We start from the raw sequence: 17,039 nt of genomic DNA, 5'->3' as shown, positions 1-17,039 counted from the left end.
TAAAAAGATGTATTCGAAAATACGGAAAAATACGGAATTACAACCGTCTAATTGTAAATTCCAATAAAATAGCAATAAACGGGATCTATAGAAAGCACGATCGTCAAACGTGAAGAAAAAAATCGTGGGGAATTGGTTCGATCGATTGGTAGCTGAAAAGAGGAGAAGAAAGCTGATGGTATATCTAAGCGGTGGCGATCGGAGTACCGCGCCGCGTCGTGAACCCGGGTTCAAGCTTTACGATCCCACTTACAGCTGGACTCGTCACGATATCATTTATTAGGAACACCAATGCAATTACACAATGAAGTAGTAAAGGCAATAGTCGCGATAAACCTGGCCTGTCGATTCGTTCGGAAACGCGGCATGCTGTATACATGAACTTCGGACGTATCGGACGTAGTGGGCATCGAATCGTTATAAATCATATAATAAATCAATTATTTATGTGTTGCTCGCGGAGAGCAGCGTAACGGGTGTGGAGATCGTAATAGGACTAAAGGGAAACGCGACTGGAAGCATCGTATTTTGCGCGCGTTATAGCTAGAAGTCGATCGTCATAGTTACTTAAGTTTAAGTTTAAGTTTAAGTCGTACTCTAATGCTCTCACGACATAGCCAAATATAACTCGCGATCGCGTGTGCGTTATCTTCGCGGTGTATTCTTTCCGTTTCACAGAAGCACGCTCGCGCGTTACACGATAGTATATAAGATAAATAAAAAGTGCAATTTCCATCCTTCGAGTACAACCGAGAAATCAATTATATTACAAGTGTAAAAAGTTACACTGGTAATACGTGAAACGTTATTTTATTTATACTGTACTGTGCTGTTATAACGTTTTAGAGATCTAAACTCTCCATTCGGAGATGTGGCTACACGCTCATAGGTATTATCATAATACCGCGCTACACACGGATTAACCTCTAATCGGAAAAATTAGTGCTGCACGAAACGAGTATCGTAGATCAAAGAAAGAAGAACCGTACGAAGCAAGTACTCGCTGACTTTAGTTCGTTGTAAAGAGATAAACACGCGCTTCAAAAATGAGTAGATTCGAACAACGGATGTGTACAAAATTCACGGTACAAGAAACGTCCATTCGCTGGTCGATCGAAAACGAGAGTACAAAGTAGATATGTTTTCGTTTCCATTCAAACAGAAACATATCGGAAAGCGAGAAGAAAGAAAAAAAAAGAGTCAACGAATGATAGGTTTAAACGTCGCTTCTAATTGTTTCAAGCACCGTGTAACGAGCAGTCGTTGAACGATTCATCGACGCTGGTCCAGCAGACGCTCGAGCCTGGCCTCCTTGCGAAACATGCGACACGCGCCGCCCTCCATAGCGATTTATTGCACCTAGCTCGATACATATTCATCGCATGTGTTTTAAAGTTTCAACGTCAACTATTTCGGCTCGTTTGAAAAACGCGTTGCCGGTAACTGGTAACTCGGCCCGAAAACCAACTTTTATGCGGAACAGGCTGCCAAGGTCGCAAAAATCAAACATCGCCTCATCCTATGGAGATTGATGAAAAAAAAGAAGCTTGACGACGTTAGCGTTCGTGCTATTGCTAGATGACTATCGATAAATGCCATCGAAGCATGTTTTCTCGCTTGTTCTTGCTTTCGTTCGATCGATCTAGTTTCCTTCGTTCATACGCAGAGTAAATAATTGCGTAACTGATCGCTATATACTGGCTAAAAGAAATGAAAATCGCAACATGCAAATTTACGGTTACTTCTATCATCTGTAAATGTTTGATAGCAAAATTCAAAATAACGTAATATGCATAACGTACGATGAGGCGGAAAAGAAAGCTTAAAATTACATAGTTACGTACACAAGCGTTAACAATTTTCCACCGGACATTCTGTATGCACGTGTCAATAACCCTCTATATTCCGAAACGTATGTATCTGTATATTTGCATACACAATTAGCCCAATTCTAAGCTTACTTAATTTCGAATTTTCAAATAATTTGGTCATTCAATCGGATAATCTTCAAAACTATTTACATTTAAGTAATTAATTTTCCACGCACTCGTTTATCACGAGTACTCGAAATACTTACAGTCTTCATATCCTCGATCCCTTTCTCTTTTACGTTTTCATAAATATTCATTTGTTCGATTAATCTTTACGCTCTCGATGACCGCAATATCATCCCCCTATATTTTTAAATTTCAAACAAAAACAATAATTATTGGACAACCCCGTTTATCCTTTGGTCACCCTGTGACCTAGAAATGGGCGTTGGAACATTACGTAACCCGACAGTACCAGTACTTGCCAGTAACAACAACTTCGATACACGAATTTAACCGGACCAGTGAAACGCATAGTTTACCATGTGTCAGATAAACAACTTACAAACAATAAATGTACCCTACTCGAAATAAATGAAAAGTTCGTGTGCTTAAAGGATTGGTGGTAAGATAAACGAATGCTAATACAAAAGAAACATTCTTCGGTTGGAAAGAAGAAGAAAACGTTCTTCGTCTGTCAACTTTGTTTACCGAGAGATAAACGCTGAGAGCCTATCGTGAAATACAAAGTATAGGATATTCCTGGGACGTTAGACGTTAGACGTAAGACGTTAGACGTTAGACGTTAGACGTTAGATGTGAGCAGGGGATTTCCGTACGACCAACGATGACAGGCTCCCACTACACTTGTTGTTATGCAACGAAGCGTGTGGACCCGGCTGAGTGCCGGCTAGCGAAATGAGCGAAATAGCGTTCTCGTGCGGCAGAGCGCACGTGCATCTCGAAGGTTCACTGTACCAGACACTTTTGTACACACAAACGTACATAACCTCCCTTCTCGTTCCTCTCGAGAGTCATTCGTTTAATTTTATCCTTTCCTCCCTATTATTTAGCAAAAAGTCGCGGAACCTCGTGCATACGATAGATTTGCTTTTAAGAAAGAAAATCGGAAGATAAAAAGAAATCGTACACTCACCACAGACGTTCAGCCAACCCTCGACACGGCAAGGATACTCCAGTTTCATCGTAAATCGTTGCAGCCGAACACCGAGTGCCAAAGATATACCACACAAGTACACTCGTCACATAAGAAAACGAATGGAACAGCCCGTAGTCAAGACGTGCTATCACTGTTAAACAACATCCGCGACACACATTCTCCCGTACGTTGACACGATGCTAGAGAAACCGACGTATTTTTGAATCTGACACGGGGACGCGCGCACACAAAACAATATACGAAATCACCAGGAAAGTAAACGTAGAAATGTCGTTTCTCCGACCGCGAGCATACACACTGTCTGCCGTTGTGCGCGCCTTAACTGTCTACGCGCGATCCACGCACACCGGCGAACAAATCCGAACTAACTCAACAAACCCTCTCACGTCCTCGTTGTGCCGATCTTCTTTCTCCTTCTCTCGCGTGTCGCTTCGTCGCTTCGTCGCTAGCCCCTCTCGCTTTCAGGTGGTGCACTCGCATTTCGTATATTCTTTTCGCATAATTACTTCGACTGTTTTCTTCGTTTCTTCGTTCTCAATTTCTCTCAAACGATCGATTCGTTATTTCCCTACAAAAAAACATTAATAGATCGAACATACGTAGCTTTTCAATTGACATTATTCGATAATAGAAACGAAATTCGATTTTCGAGATAAATTCATGTTCCATGATTCGATATATCGAAAGTACGAATTGAAAGAACCGACTCTGCTCGCATCTTAATTACAAAAGCCGACTACAAAAATACGATCTTTACGATACCCTACATATATCATAATTTTACTTAATAATTATGATCAATAAATATTATTATAATCTGTCATAAATGTTATTATAATCTGAAAAAATAGCTTCCCATAATAATATGCAACGTTCGATATTTTATTACGAACCATTTAAGGAACTTTTAGCATTATTCTACAATTTTAATTGTTATCTTTACTATGTACACAATTATATACATATAGGTAGTTTCATATATTTTTACTAGATTGATCATTGAAACATTTTTTATACAGTATCTACACGATACACGATATTCTAGCTTGCCCACTGTCAAAGTATGCATTGCCAAATCCACGTTAAATTACACGAAATCCTTCTTCTTTGTACCACTTCTCAAATACGAATAAATTGATTTACACGAGACAACTAATTTGATAAAATCTGTAAATAAAAAGGATAATTTTTATTAAACACTTACATTAGCAATAGTGGTCCAATCTCAGTGTCATCGATTCGAACGAAAGAACGTTACTATAGATAATTACCGACTATAAGATAATTCTAGAATTATCTATTCGTTCGGTTCTCAACGCCACCTAGTAAGCATATCTACAGTCAGTCACTAGCAAAATGGCGCTCAAGGGACAAGTTGGTCAAAGTGAGTAACAAAAAATAATGTAACTCCCTGCGATATAAGCAAAATTTTTAAATTTCTTTGTATCGTAATATTGGAACAATCTTGTAAATTTATTTTACATAAAGGTCATATCATTTCCATCACTGTCAGAATCCGTAACCTCCAAAAGGGCGTATATGCTGTGATGATTTCATCGTTTATGAAGCGGCTGCTAGATAAAAATGTCAAACTTATGTTTCAGAATCGCGTTGCACTCAAATTTCATATAAAATAGAAACTTTATTGCGCAAAGTAACGTAGGTTATTAACACGCATACTTACCAATCTCTTAATCTATTGATTCTAAAAGTTTACTTTATTCATATTCTATCTCAATAAATATTATACTTTAATGTCATAAAATCTATAGTCAATCATTTTTATTTTTGCCAAAACGTGTTTCCCTTTAAGATATATATATATTATTCGTAAACATTTATGCTTGGACTCTTATTATTTCTACCTAAATACATAACAACTTACAAATATGGTAATTATATATCTATGCAGCTTATTAAAATCATTTTTAAATTCAGTAAACTGAACTATTTTAAAACGTTTCATAAACGTTTCGTACATTTGATACTATTTAATTGTTTTCTAAAAGAGCTCCAACGTAACGTGCCTTTCGATCGTTTCACTGCTATTACTAAGATAATATTTATTTTCTATAATTAAACGTCGCAATATCTCTCATTAAACAGTACCAACAATTACTATGCATCGCGGAATTGTTGAGTCTATTATCGATACAAGTCTATATTGAATAATCTAATTAGTAAACCAATTTCGATGATGCGATGAAATCCAAACGCTCGTAATGTCCAATTAACGAAGGACTTTTCTTCTGAAATAATCATCAATGTATACCCTTTCCTTTCTATCCATTTTTTACTTACTACGTATTATTCGAAATGGGGCTCCTTGTTCTTTAGATACAATCCTGTATAGCGTGACGTCATCGTCCGTGAGAACGATCAATACACGTTGAGAGCGCCAATAATTGTCAAATAATTACCTACACTCAGATTATTACTATTTTGACAAATATGTTTTACACACGTGTTACCATTTTTATTGTTAATTTGTGTCATTAGAATATTTTCATTGCATTTTTCATTAGATATATCAAAGTATGATGAGCGATGTTTTAATGCATAATAGAACCGCGATTAAATGATCTTCAGGCTATTAAAAATATGTTTTTTGTATTTAGCGATATATATGTATTATTCTGATTCTTTCTTATCATATCATTTTTTCTTACAGAGATTATGAACGAAGTGATTAAACAAAAGAAGACTGGAACAAGTGGGGTACAATGGCGTATTTTGGTAGTTGATCAACTGGCCATGAGGATGGTATCAGCGTGCTGTAAAATGCACGATATCAGTGCTCAAGGCATCACCTTGGTAGAAGATATCAACAAAAAACGGGAACCGTTACCTACCATGGAGGCGATCTACTTGATCACACCATGCAATTCGTCTGTCCAAAAGTTGATCGAAGACTTCAGCAATCCCACTAGAACTACTTACAAAGTAGCTCACGTTTATTTCACGGAAGGTACGCAGTTTCGCACTTCCCACATTAATTACATGGCAAACATTGTCATAAGAGAAACGGCTATAAATAATCAAGATAATTTCATTCCTATCTTGGTCACCTTAATATTTTCTGAACACGTTCTTTTTATTTCTCGCGTACACATGAAAGTTCATTTTCGATTTTATGTTTCTTTCACAAGATACACGTTTAATAAACAGGAAATTGAAAAAGAAATTGTACGAGAATGGACAGTCCGGTACATTCGATTTCGGTAATCCACATAAGATTCTAAGTATATCTCTTTACAGCATGTCCCGACGAGTTGTTCAAAGAATTGTGTCTCTCCCTGGTAGCTAAACGCATAAAGACACTAAAAGAGATCAACATCGCTTTCATACCGTACGAGGAGCAGGTAAAGCAAGGAAACTGTAACAGAGAAACCGAATGTTTGATAACTTTACGTTTTCCGTGGTGATGGGCACACATTTACCAACATATACACAAACAAACACGTATCATATCAACGCCCTTTACAGACGCCACCCTATTCACAGCCATATGATATTTTGACTCACAGCCTACCTTCCGATTTTTCGATCAGTGATTATGACAATGTTAACACAATTATTTGACTTTTATCCCTTACTCGCCTATTTTGTACAGTACTCACATACATATAAAGCACGTACTAACGACGGAATGCATTCATGCTTGCACGCGAGCAGTGTGTCCGGAGGAGCTGTTCAATGAACTCTGCAAGTCTCTCGCCGCTAAAAAGATCAAAACCCTGAAAGAGATCAACATCGCTTTCCTGCCTTACGAGTCGCAGGTGACGAACAAAAGAAAAAAACTCGTAGCTGACTAGTAATAGTTGTAATCGTGATAGTTACTATTTCTAATTTTCTCAGTTTCGATAAACAGAACTCCTATATATGCTTCAGTTCTTTATTTTACGGGGTAGAATGTAGGCGAAAGACTTCTATAATTACCTTACGTGTATGTTCCTGTCTTTCCTTTCGCGATCAAACTTTTCTTTTTCTTTTCAATGCATGCAATTACCAGTCCTGTTATTTATTGTTATTTTATTAACTATTTTTCTTCCTCAATATATATATATATATATGTCTGTGTATATGTATTACACTGCCTTCGAAAATTGAAATAAAATAATAACTTAATATGTAACAACCAATGCACAGATAATATTAAAACGAGTACATAATTAAATAGGTTTTCTCTTTGGACTCGCGTGAAACGTTCGCTTGTTTTTATAACGCTTCCTTCTCCAACTTGAGAACAGCCAATATGGAAAGAATAGCTGAACAGATCGCGACGCTTTGTGCTACTCTCGGAGAATATCCATCAGTTAGATATCGAAGGTACGATATAATATATATTCCTCTTCTTTTGCATTGCCGTAATGATTCAAATATTTTTAGTTCAGCTTGAGTTTAGAATTCGATCAAGTGTTAGATTAGTTCTTCGTTGGTTCTGCATTATTTTAAATATTCGTTATTCCTACAGCGATTTCGATCGAAATGTTGAACTGGCACATATGGTTCAACAGAAATTGGATGCTTACAAAGCGGATGAACCGACGATGGGCGAAGGACCTGAGAAAGCACGCTCCCAATTGCTTATCCTAGATAGAGGATTTGACTGTGTCTCTCCACTGTTACATGAATTAACGCTGCAAGCTATGGCGTACGATTTGTTAGATATTGATAATGATGTCTACAGGTAAATGTAATATTTATTATCATTAATTTCGATTGATGTTTCAATATATGAAATTTTTTATAAGATTCGAAGCTTCAGCGGGGGTACAAAAGGAAGTATTATTGGATGAAAATGACGATTTATGGGTAGAGCTTAGACATCAACATATTGCTGTAGTTTCACAGTAAGTAAAATAACGAACAAATTTATTAAAGGAAACGGTGCAATATCATTTACAAAACATGCAATTTGTTTCTAGGAATGTTACTAAAAATTTAAAGAAATTCACAGAATCAAAAAGAATGCCACAAGGAGACAAACAGAGCATGAGAGACCTTTCACAAATGATCAAAAGAATGCCACAGTACCAAAAGGAATTGAGCAAATATGCAACACACTTGCAATTAGCAGAAGATTGTATGAAACGTTATCAAGGGAATGTAGATAAACTGTGCAAAGTAGAACAAGTATATATCACATATAATCCGCTTTTTTTTTTTTTTAATTTTCATGTTAACTTATTCAACAAGTACGATATATATCATGCTTTATTAGGATTTAGCAATGGGTACAGATGCCGAGGGAGAACGTATTAAAGATCAAATGAAAAATATTACCCCGATTTTACTTGACCAAACAGTACATCATTTAGACAAATTACGAATTATTGCACTATATGTTATTAGTAAAAATGGTATTTCTGAAGAGAATCTGAACCGCCTAGTTCATCATGCCCAAATATCTGCTGACGATAAACAAACTATAGTAAACATGGCAAATCTTGGTATCAATATAGTTGTAGATGTAAGTATTTTATTTTGTCAATTATTAACAAATTATATATTCATTCTCCAAATATATATACTTTTACGTGCTTGTTGTTAAATTAATACCAATTTATCATATTATACTTATAGGGTGGAAACCGCAGAAAATTGTATACCGTACAACGTAAAGAAAGAATTACAGAACATACTTATCAAATGAGTCGTTGGACTCCAGTTATGAAGGATATTATGGAAGATGCTATCGAAGATAAACTCGATTCTAAACATTTCCCTTTTTTGGCTGGACGAGCAGCAAGCTCGGGATATCATGCTCCAACTAGGTATAGTAACAACCTGTATGGAAATAATATTAGGTGCTAATATTTTTGTAACATCATTGTAATTTACTTTTAGCGCAAGATATGGGCATTGGCACAAAGACAAAGGTTCGCAAACCATTAAGAACGTACCACGATTAATCGTTTTCGTTGTCGGTGGTGTTTGTTTTTCTGAAATACGATGCGGTTACGAAGTTACAAATGCTTTAAAAAATTGGGAAGTGATTATTGGTAAGTATATATTAAAAATTTTCGCCTAATTGAACTTGTTTCAACACTGAATTATCATTTTACTTCAGGATCATCGCATATAATCACACCAAAATCCTTCTTAGATGACCTGAGTAAACTTCACGTATAAAGAAACTTTTATGTTGTAAACAAAATAAAGACACGTTCCCGCATTCCTAATATGCCATTAGCTTCGGCTCCGTCAATAATAAAAGCCACGAAATATTCATGGATGATCTCGAATTACAATTAAAGTATAAGATAAGGAACATACAGTCAATTGTTTAAGTCGAGTAGTTAGTTAGCGACTAATTAGAAACATTGAAGAATGCGAAGAATGGCATGTCATAAATATCATATGGCCAGAATGTAGATGGCGGCAGGAGGAAAATATATCCGGTGTTAAGTGCCTGCACGTGGCCTGCACGAATAAAATATTAATATGGAATGAATAAATCTGTTGGAAATATCGATGCTAATCGTACGGAGATGCTTAATGGTAATTTAGGCTCGCGATTGTCTAGCTCGGATATCGTATGTTATTCCATGTCATATTGTCCCTTTGTTGATAATACACGTTTAGCAGAGAAATTTGATGTATTGTAGTGGAGAATCGTGATATTCGTGTTCAAGTTTCTCGTTATTAGTATCTTTTTTATCTCGCGCTTCAAAAGCTATTCATTGTTACATTATGATAAAGAAGACATAGTCAATTTTGTTTACAAAGTCAGTATTTCTTCTTCAATTCATATGAGAATTGAGTATATATATATATATATATGCTTTAGTCATATTGATTTCAGTAAAACATAATTTAATGAAACTATACGATGGCATTGATATTTATTTTATAAGTGGTTAAAGCTATTAAAATATCTTTAAAGATACAAATGTTTAAGTATCTTGCTGTACAATAAAGCGATAGATATACATTTAGTTATTTATTATACTTTTGTTGTATTATCGATTTATAGCTAAACAAGTGCATTTCAATGGCATATATATACATATATATATATATATATATATATACATACATACATATATATATATATATGTGTGTGTGTGTGTGTGTGTGTGTATGTATTAAATTATACATAGTACAAATGCGGCTATTAGTTTATCTTAAAGCGTGCATTTATTTCAATTTAAAAACTGTCCAACTATAAAAGACTTCTAGCTGTTTCATTCGTAAAGTAAAAGTTTTACTATATCGTTAAGTATATACATGTTGAAACTTCTGCTGCATATACAAAGCAATTGTATATCACTTTCGATTGGTGGAAGTTAGTTAGTCTGTTAACCATCATAATGATTATCGATGTGCGTTATTATTGCGATTACTTAGCGGTGAGATTACTACAAAATTTACGGTACTGATTATTATATAATATATATATACATATATATTATATAATTATATATATATATATATATAATATATATACATATACCTATGTGTATGTAGATTGTAGTCTAAACAAAATGTTCTGCTTATAAAGGCCTACATTTCGATCCAATTTTGTTTCTTTTTTTATACTTATACCGTACCACGTTAACTAAAGATAAAACTTTAACAAACAAGTTGTCAGTTGAAATTCACGAACAAGTTAACTCTTAGTATAGTATGTATTACTACGATAATCGTTCATGGGTTATCGTTCGGCATGGGTCAAGACTCAGAGTTGTCCATATAATGAAATCCAGCTGTCATCTTAATTAAAATATCGACCTTGTCACATTGCCTTTAAATCTCGATCCTGAGAATCCTGAGATCTTGATAAGTTTGAAAAATACCTAAATCAACAAAGAGAATCGGTCTAGCATATAGCGATGTGGTTGAAAGAGAAAGGATATCAAGTTATCGCTTATATTGTAAATATACTGAAAATAACGATTCTTTGGGAAGTAAATACTATAATAAGGATTTGAATGTAGGCAAGTATGTATTGGACAAGAGAAAGATTTCAATACCGCTAGAAAGAAGGCATTACAATAAATTGCTGCCTTGAAGGTATTAACAAAATTTTAATTAATTTACAAATATATCTTCTAAATTATGAGATATAATGCTACTCGTTGTAACTAATCTTTACAGTGATATAAAGTCCATCTCTTCTGTTTTGCCAACTTTTCTATTTAATCGTAGATAATTTTATTATTTGAAAGGTCATAATAGAAGATTTCAGAGACGTTTTCCTGTCTTCGTTTGTGTGGCCGGCTATTGCATGTGGACTACTTTACGAAGGTATAAACACCTTTTAGGCACAACAATCGCTCGGCCATGCATTAGCACAGCTCTGACAAGAATTGCAAAATCTGAAAATGCATTTATAATCGTTCATGATGCGACAGGAAAAGCTACTACAATCTCTATCCCGACATCCAGGTACTGTATCTAAACTTTATGTTACTCTCATATATATCTTTATATGTCTTATGTACGATCTTTTCATTTTATTAGTTACAGACTTTTATGCAAAATTACCAGAAAGATCAAATTTGTTAAAGTATGCACAACAAAACGAAATACCTATTTCAGTAAATAAAAAAAATATTAAAGCAAATATAAAAGAATCATGAAGCTTTGGAGCAAATCTATTCCAAAGCATATTCCAAATAGTTGACATTATTGTATCGTTGTAGTTTCATTTTGATTTATTAAAGCGTGTAGAAAAAAAATTAAAATCTAAATACATATATGTATATTTTTGGTTATGAATCGGGTATTTTAGAAAATTCTGATACATTAGCCCCAAAACAAATATATAAAATGAACGATGATCCATTAAATTCTTAGACGGAACCAGAAGAAATTGAAGTTAATTCTGACCAGGAGTATCATCCATCGTATGTGAGAAAATTAAAGAATAACGAGATATTTCTTGTCCAGCTCAAAATAATACAATATTTAAATTAAATCGATGATATACGTGGTATAGGACGTATTGATATTGTTGAGAAACGTTTTATTAACTTGTAAGTAAGTAAAATGTGATTTATCTGTAAATATTTGAGAATCATTACATATACATACCATTATCACTAATGCTTTAGTCCAGGCAAACTTCGAAATCACGATAAGCTAAGAGTCAATATGAAGCACACGAAGAATTGGAAATGTTTGTATTATGTTATATCAGATGAAATCTTATTTGACTAACAAAATGACTGATTACGTTTATAAATGTGAAACAACGCTGTAGGCGATTATACAAAATAATGGTTTCGTAAATGGTTAGTACTGCTCAACGAGTGCTCTAATTTGCTCTTTGGTATTGGCAAAATAAATTTTAAGCAAACTCCTATTACTCTTATTACTCTTCGATCTTACAGTATGTACGCATAGCCGACGTAGCAAAGAGTATTCATACAGCGAGAGTCTAGTCCGAACGAATGGAAGAGGAGATTACGAACTTGAAGGCGTGATTTCATTCGTACGCAAGCTTACGTATTAAAAAAATTTAGTAGCTCCAAAAAAGAATTATTCAGACTTGAAGTATGATATATAAAATACATTAAAATGTGTAATATTTCGTAAAAAGAATATAGCGCTTAAGTGTAACAAATTTTTGCGCAATTATTGAGAAATCATTTAGGAGGTATTGAAATGAACTTTTCAATCATCAAGTTTCAATCTTAAGACATTTTTTATTCTGGTTTAATTAAGTATACCGTTGTAATGTTTATACATGAGTTATTTTAAGAGGATGAGGTAATAATGAAAAACTATCGCAACAATTACTTTCAATTAGTTATTAATAATTAAACCGTAGGTAATTAGTATATTTGTAAAGATTATAATAACGTGTAATATGCATTGTTTTATCTGTATTAATTAGTATATACAATATTTCTTATTCGTTCTAACAGATTCGCAACATAAGAGAAAACGTCAAACACGAGACAATATTTCAGTTAGTATCTCTTCTATCGACGACTATATAACACTCTTTCATTCTGTCCGTTTCGCTCGCTCACCCTCTCTGCTTGTTTTACGCTCTGTATTTATATATGTATATCTATTATATATATATATATATATATATATATAAGAAAGGTAATTCTGTATATGCTTATGATTAATAATCTGCAGTAACTTTGTATTCACACACTTGCCTCGTAACGTTAATTCGAATATGTAATAAAAGTCTCTCTTCTTATGTTTAGGGATTAATAAGAGAACAGACAATATTATTTAATTTGATATTGTTAAGCAAATAGAGATTTAAACGAAACAACAATTTAATTCATTACTTGATGTTATATTACCAAGTTTGTTATCTACAAAATAAAAGATTCAAAACTTAGTCAAGAATTCTTCCTGTACAAAGCATCGACAATATAAGCATCGACAAGCAATATACGGTTTAACGGTATCTTAACTTTATATATATATATATATATATATATATATATATATATAACGTATTAAGCAAACGGTTTATACACAAATGCGTATTATATGCGACAGATCAATATAAAGTTGCTATTTTACTTTTATTTGCCTTTTGAAATTAACGTGAATGACACAGATATAGGAGAAAGTTATAAGGTTCTTTTTGAATAAAAATGGTTGAGTAGAAGCAAGTATGTAAACAAACTTGACCTAGTAATTGATCCCTCTTACTTAACAACATCAAGCATTTCTTTATTTTAGCCATTTATTCTTCATTTCATCATTATTATTTATGTACAACCAGCTTAATATCTCGCTATCAGTAATAAGTCTACTAAAACTTGTGTGCTATTGGAGATGATGTGCGCCCGTGGGAACTTATATAAAAAATTATTTTTTGATATTTTTGATACAGCGGAGTGATTTTGGTGTTACTTACGAATTATTACGTCTTTACCTAGTAACTTATACTGAGATCTCTAGTAGGTTAATACAATCTATCGGCCTCCCTTAAATATTACAAACCTTATCACATATATAGAGGTGTGTATATTAGTACTTATTACTTTTTATACATAGATTCTATTTAAATTGCTGCCAATGATTTCTCCTCATATGTACAGTTATAAACTATGTATTATACAATCATAATGCCTAGCGCACACATTCCTCCTTGCTCTCTTCCATTCTCACTTTCATTCCTATGCCCATCTTTTCTCTTACGCTGTCTCTCTTTCTCGCTTTCTCTTTGCCAAACTCACGCTCTTAATTCTTTATTCTTTTTAATTCTTTCTTCTTAATATCTTTTTTTTTTTTTTTGTTTTAGAATTCGTGTCACTATTGAGCTCGTTACTTTAACGCGACGCAATTTCATAATCAGAGGAATTCTTCCAAACATTCGAAGACACTTGCAATTGGTCAGTCTAATGGTACAATATAGACAATAATCGAGCAAAAACAATTAAAATCATAGCTTTCATTGCTTCATCGTTTAGCGAAGAATTCATCATTTCTGAGCGATACGGTTTTGCGTTATCAACTACACCCAGGACACGAAAGATTAAACAAATAGAAAAATAACATATACAAAATATCGTTAAAAGCGTTGACTGGAAGATAAACATATACTAACTGTACACGAAAATATTTAAACTATTGCAAACGACTTTCTCTTCCATGAAAAATCATGTTTCTGGTTATATGATATTTCTGGGCAGAAAAAATCGATTATGTTTAACACGACATGACATCTCGATGTTTTCTTTTTTCATATCTGCTAACATCTTATGTCGTATATTACATCGCATTATAGCGTACCACGATCATACTCGGATATCAAATATATTGAATTTACAATTATATTTGCCAATACACGCCAATACACACATTCCCGAAAAATCTTGCTCGAATACCGATAATGATAAACGTTAATGAACGAAAACGGCATATTTATTACGCTTACGTTTAAACTTCATTCGATTTATATCTAGGACAATTCCATTATCTCCTGGAAACATCATTTTATACCGAAGAACACTCTAATTTACAAGAACAGAAAACACGATCGATCATTTCTCGCTTTCGCTTATTTCGCAATTACTGACGAGAAATCCTCGCGAGAAATTGCCCTATCGCGTTAAGTGCATACAACAACAATTAACATATGGATGACTAAATCATTATACATGCTAAGACGCGAACGTCAGTATCGCTGTAAATAGATTGCTAGAGGTCGAGAGCCAAGATTTCATCGCAAATCTTGAATTTTGATTGACAAACATCCGGAAACAATTCCGGCATGTAAAATAAAAAAAAGATGTAAGATAGTCTACTTAGTATTGCTAGAATTAGTACTGACGATCAACGAACGTGTGATCGTATTGATATGAAAGCGCACACAACACATGAGAATAAAGAGCCATTCCATAGATGGATACTTATTATATCGCAATAAACATGTTTCTCGTCCATCTCCGATGTACTTAGCAACGAAAACAGGATTACAAATATCGGTGCGAATATGATCAGAAATTTTTCCTCTCCGTTTTATTGCGTCAATCATCTTTCGAACCGTTTACCTGCGATCCTGTTTCCTCGCGCGATATTTCAATCGACCAGAAACAACCACATCGTTATACCCGACGAACACTTCGAACGATTACTTACGACATTATGGTTCAATCATTACGTTTTTCCAGTCGGTGCATCGATGCGCTTGCACTTAGAATTTACATTTCTCTTGACTGGTCGTAATTTATACGTAACTAAACAAATCATACACACGCACACATACAATCAACGTTACTTTACAAACGTGAATACTAATGATCGTGTATCTTTCGTGATCTTTAGCATTGATACACGCCTCCTACGCTTTCCTGTTCGTCATCTGGACACGTACTTCCACATCAAGTGCAGTTGCGATCGTTTAGAAAAAAGCCGAAAGAAACCCGAAAGACTATACGAAATAAATTTAATGCGACAGAATCAGGTCTAGAGGCGTGTGTAATAATAAATTATTTGTATACGCTTTAATGTCGCTAGCTACGGTCATCTTTCGGCGAGGTACATAGAAATTTAAACGCTAGTCAACTCTTTTTGTCTGATCGGTCGTGCCTTTCGAGAAAGTTTTCTCTTAAAAATTTGTCTTCAAAATGGCACGGCCGATTTTTAAAATGACACTTGCTTTTTAACGACACCTCTAGACTTCATCAGGTTTTTCAAAAGCTGAATTGTACGATACCATGATAAATCGTGTTAAAAGAAACGCAGAATAAATAAAATTAAACGCTACGTATCGGTGATCTACCATCAATATCGTGTACGCCTTGATATAAAGCGAAAACAACGATTACTTGAGAGCAAAACGAGCTCATTCTGATAATGTTGTAACCATCGTGTATCGAAGTATGTACCAAATTGCGTATACATCCTTCTCTGAATATCATAAAAGATCTTCGCATTGTTTGCAGTTGCAAAATATTTGTTCTAGTATCACGTAAAAAGTAACATGTATTTGTGAACAATAAACTCTTCCGGATTGAGATAAAAATAAAATCGAACATGTTTTACCACAAACAGCTTATGCGAACTTAGCGTTTCTTTAACTCCAAATAAAAACTCATTTGTCACGCTACAATAAAGAGAAAGACATTGCAGGTTTGAAAAGGCTCTTAAAAAAATAAAATTCCTTTTAATGAAATAATTTAATGATAATATTAATAATATTATTAATAATAATAATTAATATTGATGATAATAATAATAATAATAATAATGATATAACTTACATAATAACTATTGTTATTACGTAATGTCTATCCACTACTATCGCCATTGTTATCGTAACTTCTACAAATTCAAATACTTCTTTAAAAATGAATCCGTTTGTAATAGTAGTAGAATAATAACAGCACGCAATAAATTCGAACTTCAATCAGTAATCGGTTTTTCAAATTAGATATCGTTTTTTGTACTTTTTTTGCCGATTGAATGTTTCTACTCGGGACACGCATTATTACCGACAGATCACGTACAACATACAAAAGGCCGAGTTCTTTTTGTAAAATTTTAATCATGACCCCTTGAAAAAAATACCCTTTGCATCTTAATAATTTACTTCTTACCCTCTTTCTAATAAATTC

General features: G+C 33.9%; 3 protein-coding genes across 7 annotated transcripts in view; 2 read left to right on the top strand and 1 right to left on the bottom strand.

Annotated features, from left to right (window-relative positions):
* LOC117205875 (probable Ras GTPase-activating protein) overlaps nucleotides 1-3,361 on the bottom strand; it is a 253,178-nt gene extending 249,817 nt beyond the window's left edge. For 2 of the 4 annotated variants that reach the window (XM_033444674.1, XM_033444675.1), the window contains exon 1: nucleotides 2,968-3,361. In XM_033444674.1, coding sequence (XP_033300565.1) covers nucleotides 2,968-3,016 — 49 coding nt within the window. In that variant the 5' untranslated portion in view covers nucleotides 3,017-3,361. The remainder of the gene's footprint in view (nucleotides 1-2,967) is intronic. The other 2 variants (XM_033444681.1, XM_033444678.1) reach the window with 1 other exon arrangement.
* Nucleotides 3,362-4,255: 894 nt separating this feature from the next.
* Nucleotides 4,256-9,945, top strand: LOC117206114 (protein ROP). Of its 2 annotated transcripts, none has more exons than XM_033445134.1 (11): nucleotides 4,256-4,375; nucleotides 5,663-5,959; nucleotides 6,250-6,353; nucleotides 7,172-7,320; nucleotides 7,466-7,681; nucleotides 7,746-7,844; nucleotides 7,920-8,127; nucleotides 8,216-8,464; nucleotides 8,578-8,768; nucleotides 8,842-8,996; nucleotides 9,065-9,126. In XM_033445134.1, exons 1-11 carry the CDS (start codon nucleotides 4,348-4,350, stop codon nucleotides 9,124-9,126), a joined length of 1,758 nt encoding a protein of 585 aa, XP_033301025.1. In that variant the 5' UTR covers nucleotides 4,256-4,347. The 2 variants fall into 2 exon arrangements, with proteins under 2 accessions (XP_033301025.1, XP_033301024.1); XM_033445133.1 differs by lacking the exon at nucleotides 6,250-6,353 and adding an exon at nucleotides 6,667-6,770 and having other exon boundaries at nucleotides 4,348-4,375; nucleotides 9,065-9,945.
* LOC117206065 (argininosuccinate synthase) lies at nucleotides 9,444-12,997 on the top strand. Its single transcript, XM_033445063.1, is given in 8 exon segments — nucleotides 9,444-9,495; nucleotides 10,922-11,010; nucleotides 11,166-11,246; nucleotides 11,249-11,390; nucleotides 11,461-11,537; nucleotides 11,707-11,979; nucleotides 12,054-12,126; nucleotides 12,129-12,997. Coding segments are annotated over 8 exon segments (897 nt in total). The 3' UTR covers nucleotides 12,239-12,997.
* Nucleotides 12,998-17,039: the final 4,042 nt, after the last annotated feature.

This window comes from Bombus bifarius, unplaced genomic scaffold (assembly GCF_011952205.1).
Source record: "Bombus bifarius isolate JDL3187 unplaced genomic scaffold, Bbif_JDL3187 scf7180000007996, whole genome shotgun sequence".
Taxonomy (NCBI): Eukaryota; Metazoa; Arthropoda; class Insecta; order Hymenoptera; family Apidae; genus Bombus; species Bombus bifarius.
This window is presented reverse-complemented; position numbering and strand designations above follow the sequence as displayed.